The sequence below is a fragment of the Charadrius vociferus genome, unplaced genomic scaffold, assembly GCF_000708025.1.
Source record: "Charadrius vociferus isolate BGI_N301 unplaced genomic scaffold, ASM70802v2 scaffold56, whole genome shotgun sequence".
Lineage (NCBI taxonomy): Eukaryota > Metazoa > Chordata > Aves > Charadriiformes > Charadriidae > Charadrius > Charadrius vociferus.
In genome coordinates, this window is record NW_009649057.1 from 1,335,207 (window position 1) to 1,350,671 (window position 15,465).

The 15,465-nt window shown below is 46.0% G+C and overlaps 1 protein-coding gene across 1 annotated transcript in view; it reads right to left on the reverse strand.

The window, feature by feature from the left end:
* The window catches only part of FAM102A (family with sequence similarity 102, member A), a 32,705-nt gene extending 18,653 nt beyond the window's left edge, over positions 1-14,052 (reverse strand). The window contains exon 1 of the mRNA XM_009888035.1: positions 13,420-14,052. Within this exon, the coding sequence (XP_009886337.1) occupies positions 13,420-13,565 (146 nt within the window). The 5' untranslated portion in view covers positions 13,566-14,052. The remainder of the gene's footprint in view (positions 1-13,419) is intronic.
* Between the last annotated feature and the right edge of the window lie 1,413 nt (positions 14,053-15,465).

A 15,465-nucleotide genomic window follows, 5' to 3' on the forward strand; every position in this document is an offset into this window, starting at 1 on the left:
AATTAACTTCTAAATTCCCAGCAAACCCATTCCAATGACCCACGGTGGAGAAGGACACCTACCCACATCTCCCTCTTGGCATCAGCTTACACCTATCAATTTAGTTCTTCATACGCACCACAGGGGAGATAGGGATGGGCTCTCTAAATGCCGAATTTGAACACTAATGCTTTTACAATGAAGCATTCGCATGATCCGGCACTTGTCTGGGGGGGAACTAGGCAAGCTCCAACACTTCTGGAGGCCTTCACCATGCTTGCTCAGTTCTGCCTCACACCAGGAGATGGACATATATCCATCCACTCCTGCTGCTCGCTGGCACTTGGGGAACTGGAGGAAAAGGCACCAGGGAAGGAGGAGCAGGGGAAAGTCAGCTCAGGAAACTAGATTCCACTTACGCAGTTCAGAGCACAGCCTGCATAATGCCTATTTGACTGGAGAAGAGACAAATACAGGAAGAAGGACTAACAGCAACTGTACAGGAAAGAAAATAGCTAATGGAAGAAACTTCAGCCACAGCTGAGAAACCAAGCTAAGAAACAGTCAAGATTGTTTCACTGGGGGACAGGGGACGACAATGACAGCACCAAGTATGTGAAAGGCAGGCGAGGAAAGAATTGGAGCAAAACCAGTGAGTCAAGCATGAAACAAAAATGGGATACAAAGAATGACTTAGAAATCCTCCTTAGGAATAAGCTGGTATCTAGCAGGCAAGTGATTGACTTTTTATGGCTTTAACTTTATTTCCAGAAAACGGCTATTTCCGCAGAAGCACAGCTTTTGAACTGCATATTACAGTTCCCTCCAAGGCAGTGATCAATCTTGATAAAGGTCCACCAGTACAAGCCAGGGAGTGATAATACCTACTGGAGAATGGGGGTGGCAGTCAATCACCAGTAGAAAACCCTCCAGCATCAGCATTCCTGGTTGTGTATTAACAGCTTCTTTGAAAGGCAGTAATTCAGTTATGTCTGGACTCCAGTCACATGTATCCAGGCACGTGTCTTTTACAAGGGACAGAAATCCTGCACCTCCTGCAGAATGTCCCATAGGCAAGAGCTTTCCAGTGCAGTCCATTTCATGTACTCCAGATCACTGCACCGGGTAGCTACACTCTCCAGTACGTCCAGGGTTTCTAAAACCTGACATAGGGGGTTATTTTAGACAAAAATATTTCCAGCCATTCCAGCCATCTAAATCTTAAAACTTTCAAGCTCATTCTAACATGAACTATGTTAAAAATGCTATAAAAAACAATGGAAGATATTAAAAATTTGCATGCAGCTGGTGACCGAGTGCTAGAGCAGAAGTTGCATAATGAAATAAAAACTGTGCCAAATGGAGAAAGAAAGTCACAGAATAATGACCCTTTAAAGCTTAAACTATAGAACAAGTCAGATGAGTTTTGGAAGGGTAAGTAAGGGTGGAGCAGGGAGAAGGCAAGGGGAAATAATTCTAACAGACTCAGCCACAGAGCAGCAAGGGACATGTACATGGCACTTTACAGACAGAAAATGCTTAACAGAGCCAGTCTGCTTTGAGGTATTTATAATTTACATTCTGTCATGTCGAAGCAGTGAAGAAAAGCTGGACATCAGGAAAACAGGGACAAGAAGGAACTGTAACAGTAAATGCTGTGCAATACATCTACTGTTACACACTGTGCTGCAGACAGACCAACCCAAAGCAGCACATATCCAAGGACTTCTTGCCACATCTACAGAGCACAAGCTCTTTTTGGTCAGAGGCCAGGGACGTGTGCCAGGAGCAAAAACATCACAAGAACAACCAAACTCTTCAGTGTAAAGAAGGGAATAACTGGATAGATGACTCAGTTACTGCAACACAAGTCTGTAATAACGTATGTATTGAACGCTGAAAGACGCATTTGCTTTTTTTTGAACTCTGATCATGCACTGAGTCACCACATCAACTCCTACTTCTATTGTTCTGATAGACTACGTTGGAGCTGGATTAGCCAAGAAGGAACCACATGCCAGGCTGCCAAGCCTACCACCAGTGCTTTCCTCTCACAAGCAAATTCACAAGGATTTCAGTTACAGAAGCAGTAAGAACAGGTCTGCACTGCAGACTTCCCTTGGGTCCGCCCAGGTCAGCCATGAGCTACTACACTCAGGTTGCTGGATACCAGTGCTGCTTTCTCCAGCCTGTCTCAGATGCTTTGTTCCTCTTGTTCCAGTGGTTGTTCCGCGCTGCAGTAGACTGGGCAGATCACACCCAGGACACTCTGAAGAACTTGTCCAACTCTGGGCATAAACACCTTTCAGATCTGATTTTCCACAACTATGACCACTGAACAATCAAATGTGCTGTACGTGTAAAACAGGCATGGGAACAACTTAACTTAAAGGGCTCCTGAACTCCTACCTATGCCTCTGGCCAAATCAGCTGGAGTTACAGGGGATGAGCAAACCTGAGCGGAGAAACCTCCATGTGACTGAGGGATGGAGGGCGCAGAGGGAGGGGGTGTTCAGGCTTGTCACCAAGTTGATTGCACAGTAAAAACCACAAGTGTTAAAAGAGGAAAAAAAAAAAAAAATCCTGACTCTCCCAGGGTCCATTTACCCTTTGGACAAATTACAATTCAAATTTCCCCTGTGGTTCTAACAGACAGAGGAACTAAAGCTTCAGAAGGTCCCAAATGCTTCAGAAAATCTCCAAGGTTTGTTCTCTACAGATGCTTACAAGATTACGGTAGATTAACCCACCATATTTCAGAGGCAATACGTGTTTCTGTAATGCAGCGTAGCTTGGAAAGCCTTTTCACTTCTGGCAGACATAGATGTAAAATGAAGATTCACCGATTATCTGTTGCTGATATATTTGTAAACTTTCTTCATCCTGTAAGTGTTAGCTGTCATTCTGAGAGATTCCAGATTTGCCTTTTGCTGACTAAATTTAAACTCCTAGTGAAGAAAGACAGTAATGTAAACTCCAGCGTGGAGAACTCGGAGAGCATCCCTACCAAGAGGTGGCTACAACTCCACAAGGCAAGAAAGATGTGTTTGTAAACAAGATGCTCTTATAAAGAAAAAATAAAGCTACCCTTTCAACATACAAAAGATCCATACCCACACCCCTGGATGAAAGCAATCAAGACATGGGTAAACTCAGTATTCCAGGGCTTTGCTGGGATAGTAAATCTGGAAAATGAACTCTGAAGGAAATTGACACAAGACTAGGAACAACATCCCTGATGCAAGTGAAGTACACTGAGACAAATCTTTTTGCCTCTAAGGCAGATTCATAGCATGTGAAGACATACTAATGCCAGAATAGTTAAGTGACTTTTTTCCCCCCAATATCAGCCCTGTTTCAGCCAGGAGAGTTTGCCAATATAGCTGTACCAGAGAAGTCTTTATAGTGCAAATTAACCTGCACATGAGGCCAAGTTAATTTCTGGAATAATTTTATTAATACCGTGTGATGTAACATCACTCCAATTTGGCTCAAGTATGCTGAAGAGCCCTTCAGTAAATAAGCTGCCTGAAGTCAACCCTCGTGCTAAAAGTAGGTTTAGTTACCCAAGAGGTAACACCCTACTGTGCTTAGACATGTTCCCCTATGAGTCACTTCTATATGGTATACATTTAGTCAAAACCAACACAATAGTCCAGGAGAAAGCCCTTTATATGTTAACAGCAGCTTTTTCATTCCATGACGGATACAGGTGTTTTAGGATGGTTCCTTTATAAAGGCACCATTCAGCAGTACAAACCAGGTCACTGGTTTTAAGGACAAGGTACAAACGTGTTCTCACCGAACCTCCATCCCCTCCATCAATATCTGTCGCTGTTAGGGTTTATCAGCAAAAAGGCTACTCGGCAGAAGAGGTTTGCAAATTAGAAGAGGCTGCTGAGTAAAGCCTTCTGCCCGCCTGACTTATCACCATACTGGTGGTGATGGGCCAGGATTTCTAGACCCTGCCTGTCCCAACTTTCCCTTCCCTTTTGCCCCGAATCCAGACTGTGTTACGCTGGAGTGCCAGAAGAGGGGAGAGAAAGAGGTCTGAGGCACAACAGTTAAAGCTGCTTTTGCTCCTCTGGAGCCACAGGTCCAGACAAACACAATTCACTGAGAAAGACCAATACCTCATGATGCAACTTGCTCTAATCATAGAAAGGTAATTTAATAAATTACATCTTGGTTAAAAGCAGAATACGGGAGAGCTTTGCATTTTGCAACAGCAGTAGGTGCTGGTTAAGCCCCTGGGAGTTGTTAGCATAGGCTCCCGCTGCTCGGCTGCCAGGAGCAGGTTTCTGAGGATCAGAGAGTTTTTACCTCCTCTGTGGCTGTCACTACCAGCTGTATTCAGACACACTCCCTCGATTCTGCCCTACTGAGAGCAGATGACATTGGAGATGTGTATGCATCACTTCTGGAGGGAAGGCAACATGCAGATTTGTTTTGAAAGAACAAACATGCTAAGAAAGAAAGAGGGAAAAGCCGTTGCTATAAACCTACATCAGAAACGGACCTTAAAGAGAACAGTGGCCAAACAGAGTACAATCAGCTACTCACTGTACAGCAGAAGAAGGGTATTCAACAAAGCAGAAAGGGAGCAAATATAAGAAACAGTTATAGGAAATACACTCCTCCACAACACAGAATTTCCCTTGTGGCAAGGAGCACTGCAGGCTACTGAAGGCAGAAGATGAGCAGTACTGCACTTGAAAGGAGTTCAACATTTATGCAGATGCAATTGCCTGGTGTTACCAAAGTATGAGATAAAACATAACAGGCCGCTGACAGAAGCCAGGAAAAGAGCTTTCCTACAGAGAGGTTACTGCATAATTAATCTGTAACAGAGGCAAGCAGACTACCTCTGAACAGACCTTATTGCTTAGGCTGGAAACAGTACACTGTACTAGGGGCTGACCTGGTACAGCAAGTCTATGTCAAAGTGTGAACACTGAAACTATTGCTCCATTCCAGTGCAATGGAGCATTAAGAGATCTGGAAAGATTGCTGAATTATAAATATCCTAGATTCCTCCCTCATATTCTGTGACACGCAGGCACAGCCCAGGCGATGATGGGAAGAACAGGAACTAGCAAGAGAAATGAAAAAAGCACGATGAAAACAGAACGAAGCTGGCAACCCTGTCCCCAACCTATGCGAACAAAAAATCCACTGAAAACAATGATACCACACCCAACCTCACCTTTGCTGTTTCAAGCATGGGTAAAACCTGAAAGAGTCTGATACAAGGTCGGGGAAAAAAATAATTCTCTAAGCCTGAGTTGTTCCAGACAAACCTTTCCTTCCCCCTCTCCTGTCCATTTGCATTTTTATTTTGATGAGCAAGATTATCCCTTAAGGACTGGAAACAAAAATGACTGGACAGAGAACAAGACAATTGGAAACTTTCGGCAGGGCTCACTCTGCCCTCTCCATTCTGTACTCCTCACATTCACCCCTGGCATTTCAGAAGGAACGAAAACTCCAGTGGCAGGCAGGAGCACAGGTAGGCATGTGCTGACCAGTCTTTCATGTGGCAGCTGGCTAGGGAGTCTTTGTTGATCATTAACCCAATATCCATTACTGAAACATCTTGCCACAGTAATTTTATACAAAGTTTTATTCTGGAAGCAAAAATGAAGGTATGCGACTACCCCAAACTGAAACCCTGAGGCCACATCCCTTTCACAGGGTTTCCTATTACTGAGTTCCTTGATCTGCTTTTCCACTGCAAAGCCAGACCGGAGCATAATACTTGGTAATTTCCAAAAGGCATGAAACAAGAACTTAAATTTAATTTTCTATATTTGGTACACTGAATGGCATGAGAAAGGACTTGCCTCATAAAGGCAAACACATAGCTCTAGGAAGTGGCAATCCCAAAAGAAAGTTTTCTAGCTTTAGCTATTTATTTCAGGGAGCACATTTCAGGCTAGTTACCAACCACGTGCAGGGCTGATGACCTCTGTAGGTCTCTAGAGCTGCATCGCTAATTAGCGCTGCAGCTTTCTAGCCCTTCCAGGACCATAAATCCATACACTCTCTTCCTTTCTCCTGTGTAAGCACCCTCAAGTACTTTCAGGCTGAATGGACAGGGTTCCTGTCACATTTAGAATACAGCATACGGCAGTAAAAGTATCTTTAGCTTCAGTCCCATCTCCTACTACAATATGGGACCTCCTTCAAGGCCTCCTCTCACCAATGAAGTACTATAAATTCAGCCAAAATGCTGCTCTCTTGCCAGCTCAGCTACTTTCTATCTGCAGGGAAAGTATCCGTTATACAGATTGTATATGCTATTGCTTATCTACAACATCCTGTCTCTTCCACACTTGCCTCTTCCCAACCTTCTAGTCTCCATGTGCTTCCTCTTCGTTTTCTTCCTCATCCCCATAACCCCATCCCATTTCCTTGATCTTTTCCTCATCTCAGCCTTCAGATGAGCTACATGAGCGACTCATGAGAAGCATGTGAAAATGACCTCCATGATGAGCAGCAATTTTGAATACTGCAGAACAATTCCCTTTCTTGCTCATCAGATTAAAAATACACTAAACAAGAAGGCTGTTCATCCAGTGAACACAGGCGCAACTGTTTGTCCAGTGGGAAGTGCCTTTCAAACCCAGGCACTAAAATGAGATACCGAGTCCCACTGTATGGTACCAGAGAGATCATGATGCCAAGTCCGGAGTTACGATAGCGAAGTGCATGGTGTCTCCCAGCAAGTGCACTTGGCATAATATGAATAAACTGCAAGAAAAAAAAAAGCCTCTCATCCTGCAGGGTAAGCAGCTGGTACTGGGGTGGGGTAACACATCCAGCCACCTGAAATAATCACCTATACAGCACAGATTACTGATACAAGGTCACAGGCTGTTACAGAAGAAAGAAGCAGATCCAAACGTTGGTTCAGGGCTTCTGTTTTATTATACAATAAGCCACAGCTACAAAATAATTCCCGACCCATTTCAGAGCAGGCTGCAAGCCCTGCACAGCCGGTAGCCCACAGAGGATGCAGAACATATCCTGTTTGAAAAAGGGAGGCTGCACACAGAGCCACATCCGCCTGTCCTTGCACGGATGAGACCTTACAGAGCCAAGCACAGGTGGATGCTGCGAGACCTCACCATCCCACTCCACCAGGCTTGCGAGCATACAGACTTGCCCTGAAGTGAGAGAGGTTTCTGATCTGAGGGAGATGCTGGGTTCTTTCCCGAAACACTACCAAATGTAGCTTCCTGCAATAAAATAATAATAAGAAATAAATCTGTACCTACCTCATTTATCTAGAAACTGGGACCAGAACAACTTGCCATTGGCAACTTATGGCCTATTAAAATACCAACCACTGTGCAGCGAGACCACAGGCTCCCGAAGGCATGCATGAATTCCTCAGAAATACAGCTACAAAGCTAGAGTCAACACTGATGGCAGCTCAAGAGCACAAAGAATAAACAGACTGGAAGCCATTTAGGTTTTCCCCTGTATTTCAGAAATATGTCTTAAAGCGGGGGGGATGACCCTCTCCTACCTCCCCTTGTCCTCAGCCAGAGCTGATGGTATTGCCCTCCCACATATCAAGTGGACCCCAGGGCCCCAGTCTCAAAGTAGAACATTAATTTCCAATGAGTAATTTTTTTAAGCCAAGGGCTGCTTAAGTCACACAGATAAGGCTGTTGCTAAGAGTTAGCTGTCAAAAAGTTAGCTGCCAGTTCAGAAACAACGAAGTTTGAAAGCTGGCTGTATCCACACATATTTACTGATGCTGTACACACAGCGTATTGGTTACAGGGCTTTAGATTACAGCTTCTGGTCAACAAAGCAGCCCCTGCCTGAGCAACAGCAGGCGGAACAGGAGTCAGAGCATTAACAGAGACTGTTCTTTACTCAACAGGATACAGCCCCCACAGCAGGAAAGTTTTAACGTAATTCTGCCTGTCTTGTGACAAGCTCCAACGTGGTGACCAATGACAGGAAGAGGCAAGTCCAGGACGAAGTAAATCAACCCAACCCAAAGCCTCTGCGGTTGATCAGACCCTGCAGGTGTAGTAGCCAGAGCCCAGAAAAGGGGAAAGAAATGCTCTACAAATTCAAAGCGCAGCTTAAGATGGTTTGTGGCGGAGACTTTGCAGTGCTATGTATCACTTTTGCACCTTTCCCAACACCCTCGACTTGCCAGAGGTTAAACCTCATCCACAGCTTCTGCTCTCGTGACTTTCACCTACATTTAGCTACGCTGCTGTAATGGAACCCCTTTTTCTCACCTTTGCTGTCTAGTCTCTGTATATTTGTTTCAGAATGCAAGCAGTGCAGGTATTATGCCTTCATATTATCTTGAACTATGTTATGTTTTACTGCAAATCATTTCTAGAGGCTGCTGTATTCAAACGCCTCCTCCACTAACACCCCCAGCCCACTCCTGAGGCTGCAGCCAGGGAAGAAGTATGTTAGCATGTGAAGCTGCTCTAGAGCATTAAAACTCACTCTATCTGTATATTAGTAATGTATTTATAAATACGGAAGGTCTAAATTTTCAGACATGGTTGTAACAAAAGCACTTTTAAAATATGTTATCACACCACATTCTCCAGCAGAGGATAGAGCCAAGCACACGTCGCCCTAAAATATGGAACTAGGATAACAGTTTAGAGCCACAACCAAGTTCCTTCCTCTACGAGACCCTGGCAATCCAGCTCAAATCAAGAGGCAGAACTCAGCCTCTTCTTTCACTACAGCTACTTTTCTTCCCCTCTTGGGGATGCTGACTCTAGAAGAAACTACTTAGTTACCTAATCTTTCTTTTAAGGCAGACGGTGTTGAAGATTTAGATCTCAACTGGGCTGAATCAGACCTTTAGTCTCTGATTAACCAAACAGTTAACAATTTTTCAGTATGGAAGAGCCAAACATGGTGAAACTAGTTACCTGAAGGATCCTGTAACATCAGGGACAGTGACTATTTACGTGAAGACAGTGAATTAGTTGATTTCCAACTCTCACCACTGAGACCCAGCTGCATTTCAGGGCTGGTACGACTTGCATATCCCTTCACAAAGGTTTCTGAATCACCAGCCATGTGTTAGCCGGGCAATGCTTCTCCCCCTTTACTTATGTCCTACAGAAGCAAAAAAGTTGTGTATACCACTAAGACATAATGATGCTTTGCATCCTGCCAGCTGAGGAAAGCAAGTAGCTTTAGGTTTGTACCTACATAAGGATCACAAAGCCATACTTAGACAAAAGCTGACCTCAGTCCACAGGGAGCTATTGGTATAAGGTGCCTTCCCAAATATCAGCATTTCCTTTGGCTTTCTGGACGCAGCTTTACACTGGCGAGGGGGGAAAGCAAGCGTGCAGCGCAGGAAGTGGCCTTTCACACTGCAAGGCTAAGAACATTCTCGGTTCAGGCTACAACACTGAAATACTTCAGGGCCAGACCACCCTAACGGGGTCAGCTCTTCCCAGATCGAGCCTGCACGCAAACAGCTGCTGGGCTGCAAAAGACTAACTATGTTCTTTGGTTCAAACTGGCACAGGACTGCCAGGGTCAGAAAGCCAAACAGAAATGCTGCATGTGCTTGGAAAAGCATGGTCCCAAAGGAAATACAGTCTGAGGTGCCTTCAGAAGACAACGAGAAAGGTGGGAAATGCCCTCAAAGTTGCTCAACTCATGCAAAACAGTCTTTTCTCTAGAGTCAGCCAGGGGCTTTCAGAGTACAATCCCTTCCTTCAAATCCAGAAATACCAGAGCGAAAACTGTTGGCACGCTAACAGAACAACGTAGGATGAAGTGTCAGGAGTCTGTGGATAACACCTGGCTTTCCACTTCCTTCACATCATGCACCGGCAATGCTCGCTGCCAACACACTGCCAGAAATCAATCAGCACCGAGGTAAAGAGCATCTGGCTGTCACTCAACATTAACTGACACTGTAAGCAGAAAGGGGGGGGAATGTAATCAAGTCTTCCTCTTTTATGATACCCAAAGATGTACACGTATGAACTACATCAGCCTGTAGCTTTACGCACTCATTTGGAGATCCAGGCTCCTGCCTGCACCGATCCACAGATCCAAAACCTCCTGATGAGCTTATCGTATCATCTCTCTAGGAACAAAGACGCACACCCCCCCAAAAGCTTCACACTGGTACAAAATGCAGCAGCCCATCTGCTTCACAAAAACGGTTGCCATGAATACATCCCTACTGCTCTGTGTCTGCTATTTTTAAAGATACTTGGGAGGCAACTGAATTCACAGGCGGTTGTGCTATTTAAGTACCTGGATTAATACTATTCAAGGAACATAACGGTTCTTCTCCACAGGGAAATACAGCACCTGCCTGGCCTACACCTGGCTCAGAAGCATCTTCAGAAGACCATCTTCTGTAACCCAAAGGGAGGGCAATAAATCCACAGACAATAGATGCTTTTCACGCAGAGCACTGTAAACTGAAATGGGTGAGTCTTATCCTTAGAAGACCTGTCAGAGCGTAAGGAGACTTTACAAAGGGAGGGGAAAGGATGAGCAAAAGGGTATTTTCAGCTGCAACTTTAGTCACTAAAATACCCATGGTTTAATGCAAGACCTGAGCACAGCAAGCATGGAAAAGGGGCACCTGCCTGCAAGAAAAGAAAACAAACCAGAAAACCCAAGAGAGGCAGATCGCAAAGCCAAATGTGCTGACAGGACCTGGACCTGTTTCTGAGTGCCTTGAATTCCTAAGAGCGTTAAGTCTTAATGCATGTCAGATAGGTTCCCCTCCCGCCAGGGCAGAGGAGGTGTGAGCTGCTCGCAGCCTGGGAAGTGTCCCGCCGGACCCACAGCACCAGGCTGTGGCAGGTACCTGCAACCCAGGCTGAAGTGGACTTGGGACCGGGACGGGCCGACGGAAGCTGGCAGTACAGCCTCCCAATTCTGCTCTGCTCACAGGTCAAATCAACCTGGTGCCACCAAGCAACTCATTGGATATATCATATCCCCACCTCTTGCTATAGACATGCACAAGCTGCCAAGTAAATCTATTGTAAATAACCTGAAAAATCTGTCGCTGGAGATTCTTATATTCTCAGACAACACTCTTCTTTCCACATCATAGGTCATTTAATCGAGAAAAAAGAAAACTGATTTACTGTGTCCTATGAAGGGTTCGTATACCTACTTCTTTCCCCCTTGCTCCATTTACAGACTCCAAATGACATGGGACGCCTTGTTCAGATCAATTCTTGGAAAACTCATAGGCAGAAAGAGCTACTGGTCTGCTCGGTCACAGCTGCATATCTTCTATTGCCACAGACTGCAGAAGCAGCCCAAATCAATTGCAGAGCAAACACTGGACTTCTTTACATAAGCGGCTCACATAAGATGACCTGACAGACATTACAACTCCAAACACAATGGTTTCTGGAAGTGGTTGATTTCAGAGAAACAATCACAGATCCTAAATAACATACAGATTCTAACACAAAACGGACACAGCATCTCCTTCCCTTTAATCTTTTCCCAGATCCAAAGAGTATCAAAAAGGTCATGGAAATGACTAGATGAGTATAGAGCTGAGCCAAGGTATGATCTGGGAGCCTCTCCACACAGTAACTCTTCTCACCGTTCCTGGAAATTCATCCCTCCTGAAGTTTCTCTAACTGTAACAGGGGAAAATATTTGGAAGAGGTCAAATGACTCAATACCACCGAGACCTGAAACTTTTCAAGCAGGAACAGGTTTCCATGTGCTTTCAGTTAGAGTACAGACAGGTTAGGAGAAAGGCGGCAAACCCAACAGCCTACATCCCCTTTGCTCGCTTATAAGCAATCAAGCCAGTTGAGAGTAATGTATGTGTTTGGTTTAAATTACAGACGATTTCGCTGCTGGAACACATCTGCAACGCACCGTGCTGAGCGAACTGCTGACCCCCAGCCAGCTCAGAAAACAACCCAATGCAACTCGAACGGCTGGCAGCATCAGCAAACCCTGGTGACGGCTCCTCGAAGCTGCTTTCAGGGACGACAAAGAGAGGGATATCGACATTTCTCAGCACAGGCTTTTCCTGAGACACCCTCCAGTTCAACTCATTTTATTATGATTCCAGGAAGCAGAGGGGTTAATTTCTTTCCAAGTTCACATACTGTTTGAATTCCTTAGATAAGCTGCTTCCACCAAACCCAAAGATCTAGCCTCAGGGGAGAACACTGTAAGGAAAAGCTCTTTTGATAGATTTTCTTCAAAAGAGAAATTAATTCAAAGTCCATTTTTGGAGGTGTTCCATGCCCATAGCTTCTACAGACTTCAGATGAGGTTGCACTATGCTTCTGGAAGAAAAACCAAGCTTTGAGCAATGCCCTACCGCTTCTATTTGCAAGACAGAAATGTTTTATGCTTGCCCAATAAACTCTTGTCTCCCGAGATGAGAAAGCTCAGTGTGCAGCACCACAAAGAGGAAAACCAGACCAAACCAGGCTTTAGCTCTGGGATAAAGCAGTTAACAGCTAGCACAAACTAATCCTGTACCTTTAAAACTAAGCACTCACTCAGGAAAGCAAAAAAACAAGTTCTGAAAGCCACTGAAGGCTTCCTTCACATCTTGAGGCAGAAAGAAAGCAAGTCCAGGCTGTTATGGAATTTGCGTTTGCATACTGCTGGTGATAATCTATGTGCATAGTTGGAAACAAAGCAAGTTTTTATTAGCAATTAGTAGCAGGAGTGGGGACAGACCTGCCTGAAGGAGTCAGAGAAATGCCAATACACCATGGCAGAACAGCATTATAAGATGTGCAGCAGAACAATCCCAATATGACGCACCACATTAGAAAGAAAATACTGCAGCTATAAACTTGGAGATGCAATGGCATCAGTTCAAGGAGATAAACTGTGTCTTCAACACTGACAACTTTGACTCCAGGCAGCAGTTTTCCCTTGCACAGCAATTTGCAATGCAAAGCAAGCTACTTCCACTCTTAGCAAGAACAGTAACTCGGAAACAAGCAGAGTGTGCGAAGTTGGGAAGGGTTGATTTGCTTAGATACAGTTTTCTACAAACTTGAGTTTCAAGTCAGGCATGAAAGCAATACAGCACAGGGTCTGAAATAGCATGTGAGAACTTCGGCAAGGTGGGGGATAAAAAAGAAGAAAAAAAAAAAAAAAAGAGACAGGATTTCACCCACAAACCCCAGTCTATTTCAGGGGAGCGACCTCCCACTCCCTCCCCTCATCTCTGAAAAATTCAATCCAGCTCTGATCAGCCAACACCACCCAGGTTTAGAGCTATCCAGCTATGTTCTTCCCCTGCTCCAGAGAATGATGTGGCATGTGGGGCCCTACAACAGGCCTATTAAAATCCCATCAAGGGGTAGGCAAGTGGTGGCCATATGCTAAACTGCTCAAGTGAAGAATAACCAGGGAAAGAAGCACAGCCAGGAAGCAAGTCTGCAAGCAGCTTCTTACCTGGTAGATAAGCTAGCAAAGTCTCCACCATCTAGCAGCCTGATTTTGCAGAAGAGAACCCCATTCACAAAGGGGACAGCAGTCAGCTCTTCTAGAGTGAAACTTGTCTGAAACTTGAATTTCTTCTTCTTCATCAGGAAAGCCATGGGCAAATTCAGCGTGGAAAGCCCAGGAATTCCAAACAAGATCAGGGAGGAGCGGCTCAAAACACACACAGACAAGCAGAGGAACGGCACTCGTCCCAGGAGCGCAAGCAGGGAGTAAATTCCAGTTCAGTTACAACGACGGCCCAGCTTCAAATGCACAATTCTCTTCTCTTTGGTGGTCGGATCTGGCTGTGGGATCATCGCCACGGCAGGCTTCAGGTGACGAGGAAGAGGTCAGATTAAATCTCTGCAACATCTCCAAGGGAAAAGGCGGGGAGAGAAGTTGATCTCAGCTCCAGACCAGCAGGAGCTGTCCCGGTTAGAAGCTGCAGTGCTCAGTCTTCAGCACAACCCCTCCTGAAAGCATCTCTCCTGGGAAGTCATCTTGAGTCTCCAAAGCAGCCTTAAGTCTGTGGGCAGCACATTCAGAGAGCTTCCAGTTTCTATCTCCTCCTCTTGTGCAACTCCTCGATACAGGTCTTCGGGTCAGCCTTTGGGAGGGAAATAAGTAAATTAGTCCCAGCCAGTCTTGGGCTCCTCCTCCTCCTCTAAAACCTGTTTGGATGGGTAACACTCAGTCCAGACTCATACCAGTCTTCAGAGGTATGGCCCCAATTAGCCTGGCCCCAACATCCTCTTTCCCCTCTTTGCCTAGAGCGAGCTTCACTGTTGTCATCCCCCTCGTAATTTCTGTTTTGCAAAGCAGCTAATAAAAATCTGCTCTATTTTCACCCATCATCTTTAGAAGCAGTTTACAGAGCAAGATCCATCTAACATGTAGTCTAACAAGAGTAAGCAAAGCCGTCTCAGGAAATGCAAAAAATCTGTTTCTTTTCTGTTTTTCTGATTAGCCCTAAATGTTAGCACCTGTATTTTATAAATGGAGAAAGCAGCACAGAGGGGAAAAAAAGCAGTCTGCTCCAGATTACACAGCATAACAACCGAATCAGGTCATTCGGCTGTCCAATAGCTAGGCCCACCGAGTATGCTGCCTTCCCCCGGCACTAGGTCCACACCAAGCCATGCCCCACACAGATTCAGTTTTGGGGCTGGAAATGGTAATTTCATTACACATTTATGCAACACTTAAGCCAGGAAGACCAAGATTAGCATCTAAAAGGGACGAGGTAATGAACACCAGGCAGTAAACAATCCTCACCAATACTAAGAATTAATGACCGCAAACCAACCCAGGCAAAGCTCCTGCTGCCTGCACGGGTATGCGGTTAAAGCCCCTCTCCCGCTCAAGCGGCAGCGGGTGAACCCAGCCGGCTCTGCCCGCTGTGCCGTGGTCCGGGCACCTCTGCAGAGGCATCACTCTCCTGTGGCCACCTCGGAGCGGAGCGTGGGGGCAGAATGGTGATTGCTCCACTCCACCTGCCCCCTCTGCCCCTGCACCAAGCTGCACCCAGGTCTCAGCCTGCCTTCCAGCCTCGCAGACCGTGCACCGAGACGTGGACAGGTCTCAGCCAACCTCTGGGCCCCATGGACCACGCACCAGGCTGCGATGAGGTTGTAGCCCAAGCCCTGGCACCCCTGGGCCATGCACTAAGCTGTGGTCAGGTCTCAGCTCGCTTTCTGAGCCACGCACTGAATGGTAGCCAGGTCTCAGCCTGCCTCCTGACCCAGTCAACCACAGAGTGAACTACAACCAGGTCTCAGCCCCTCTCCCAGTCCCTGGGGGCCATACACTGGGATGTGGCCAGGCTGCAGCCATGCTCTGGCCCCCTGAACCGTGCACCGAGCTGCAGCCAGGTCTCAGCCCCCCTCCCGGCTCCCCAATCACAAGCTGACCGACGGGAGGTCTCAACCCGCTTCTCGGCCCCCTTCACCGACCTGCGGCCCGGTCCCGGCCCGGTCCGGTCCCTGCTCGCAGCTCCTGCCCTCTCCTCGCACGGCC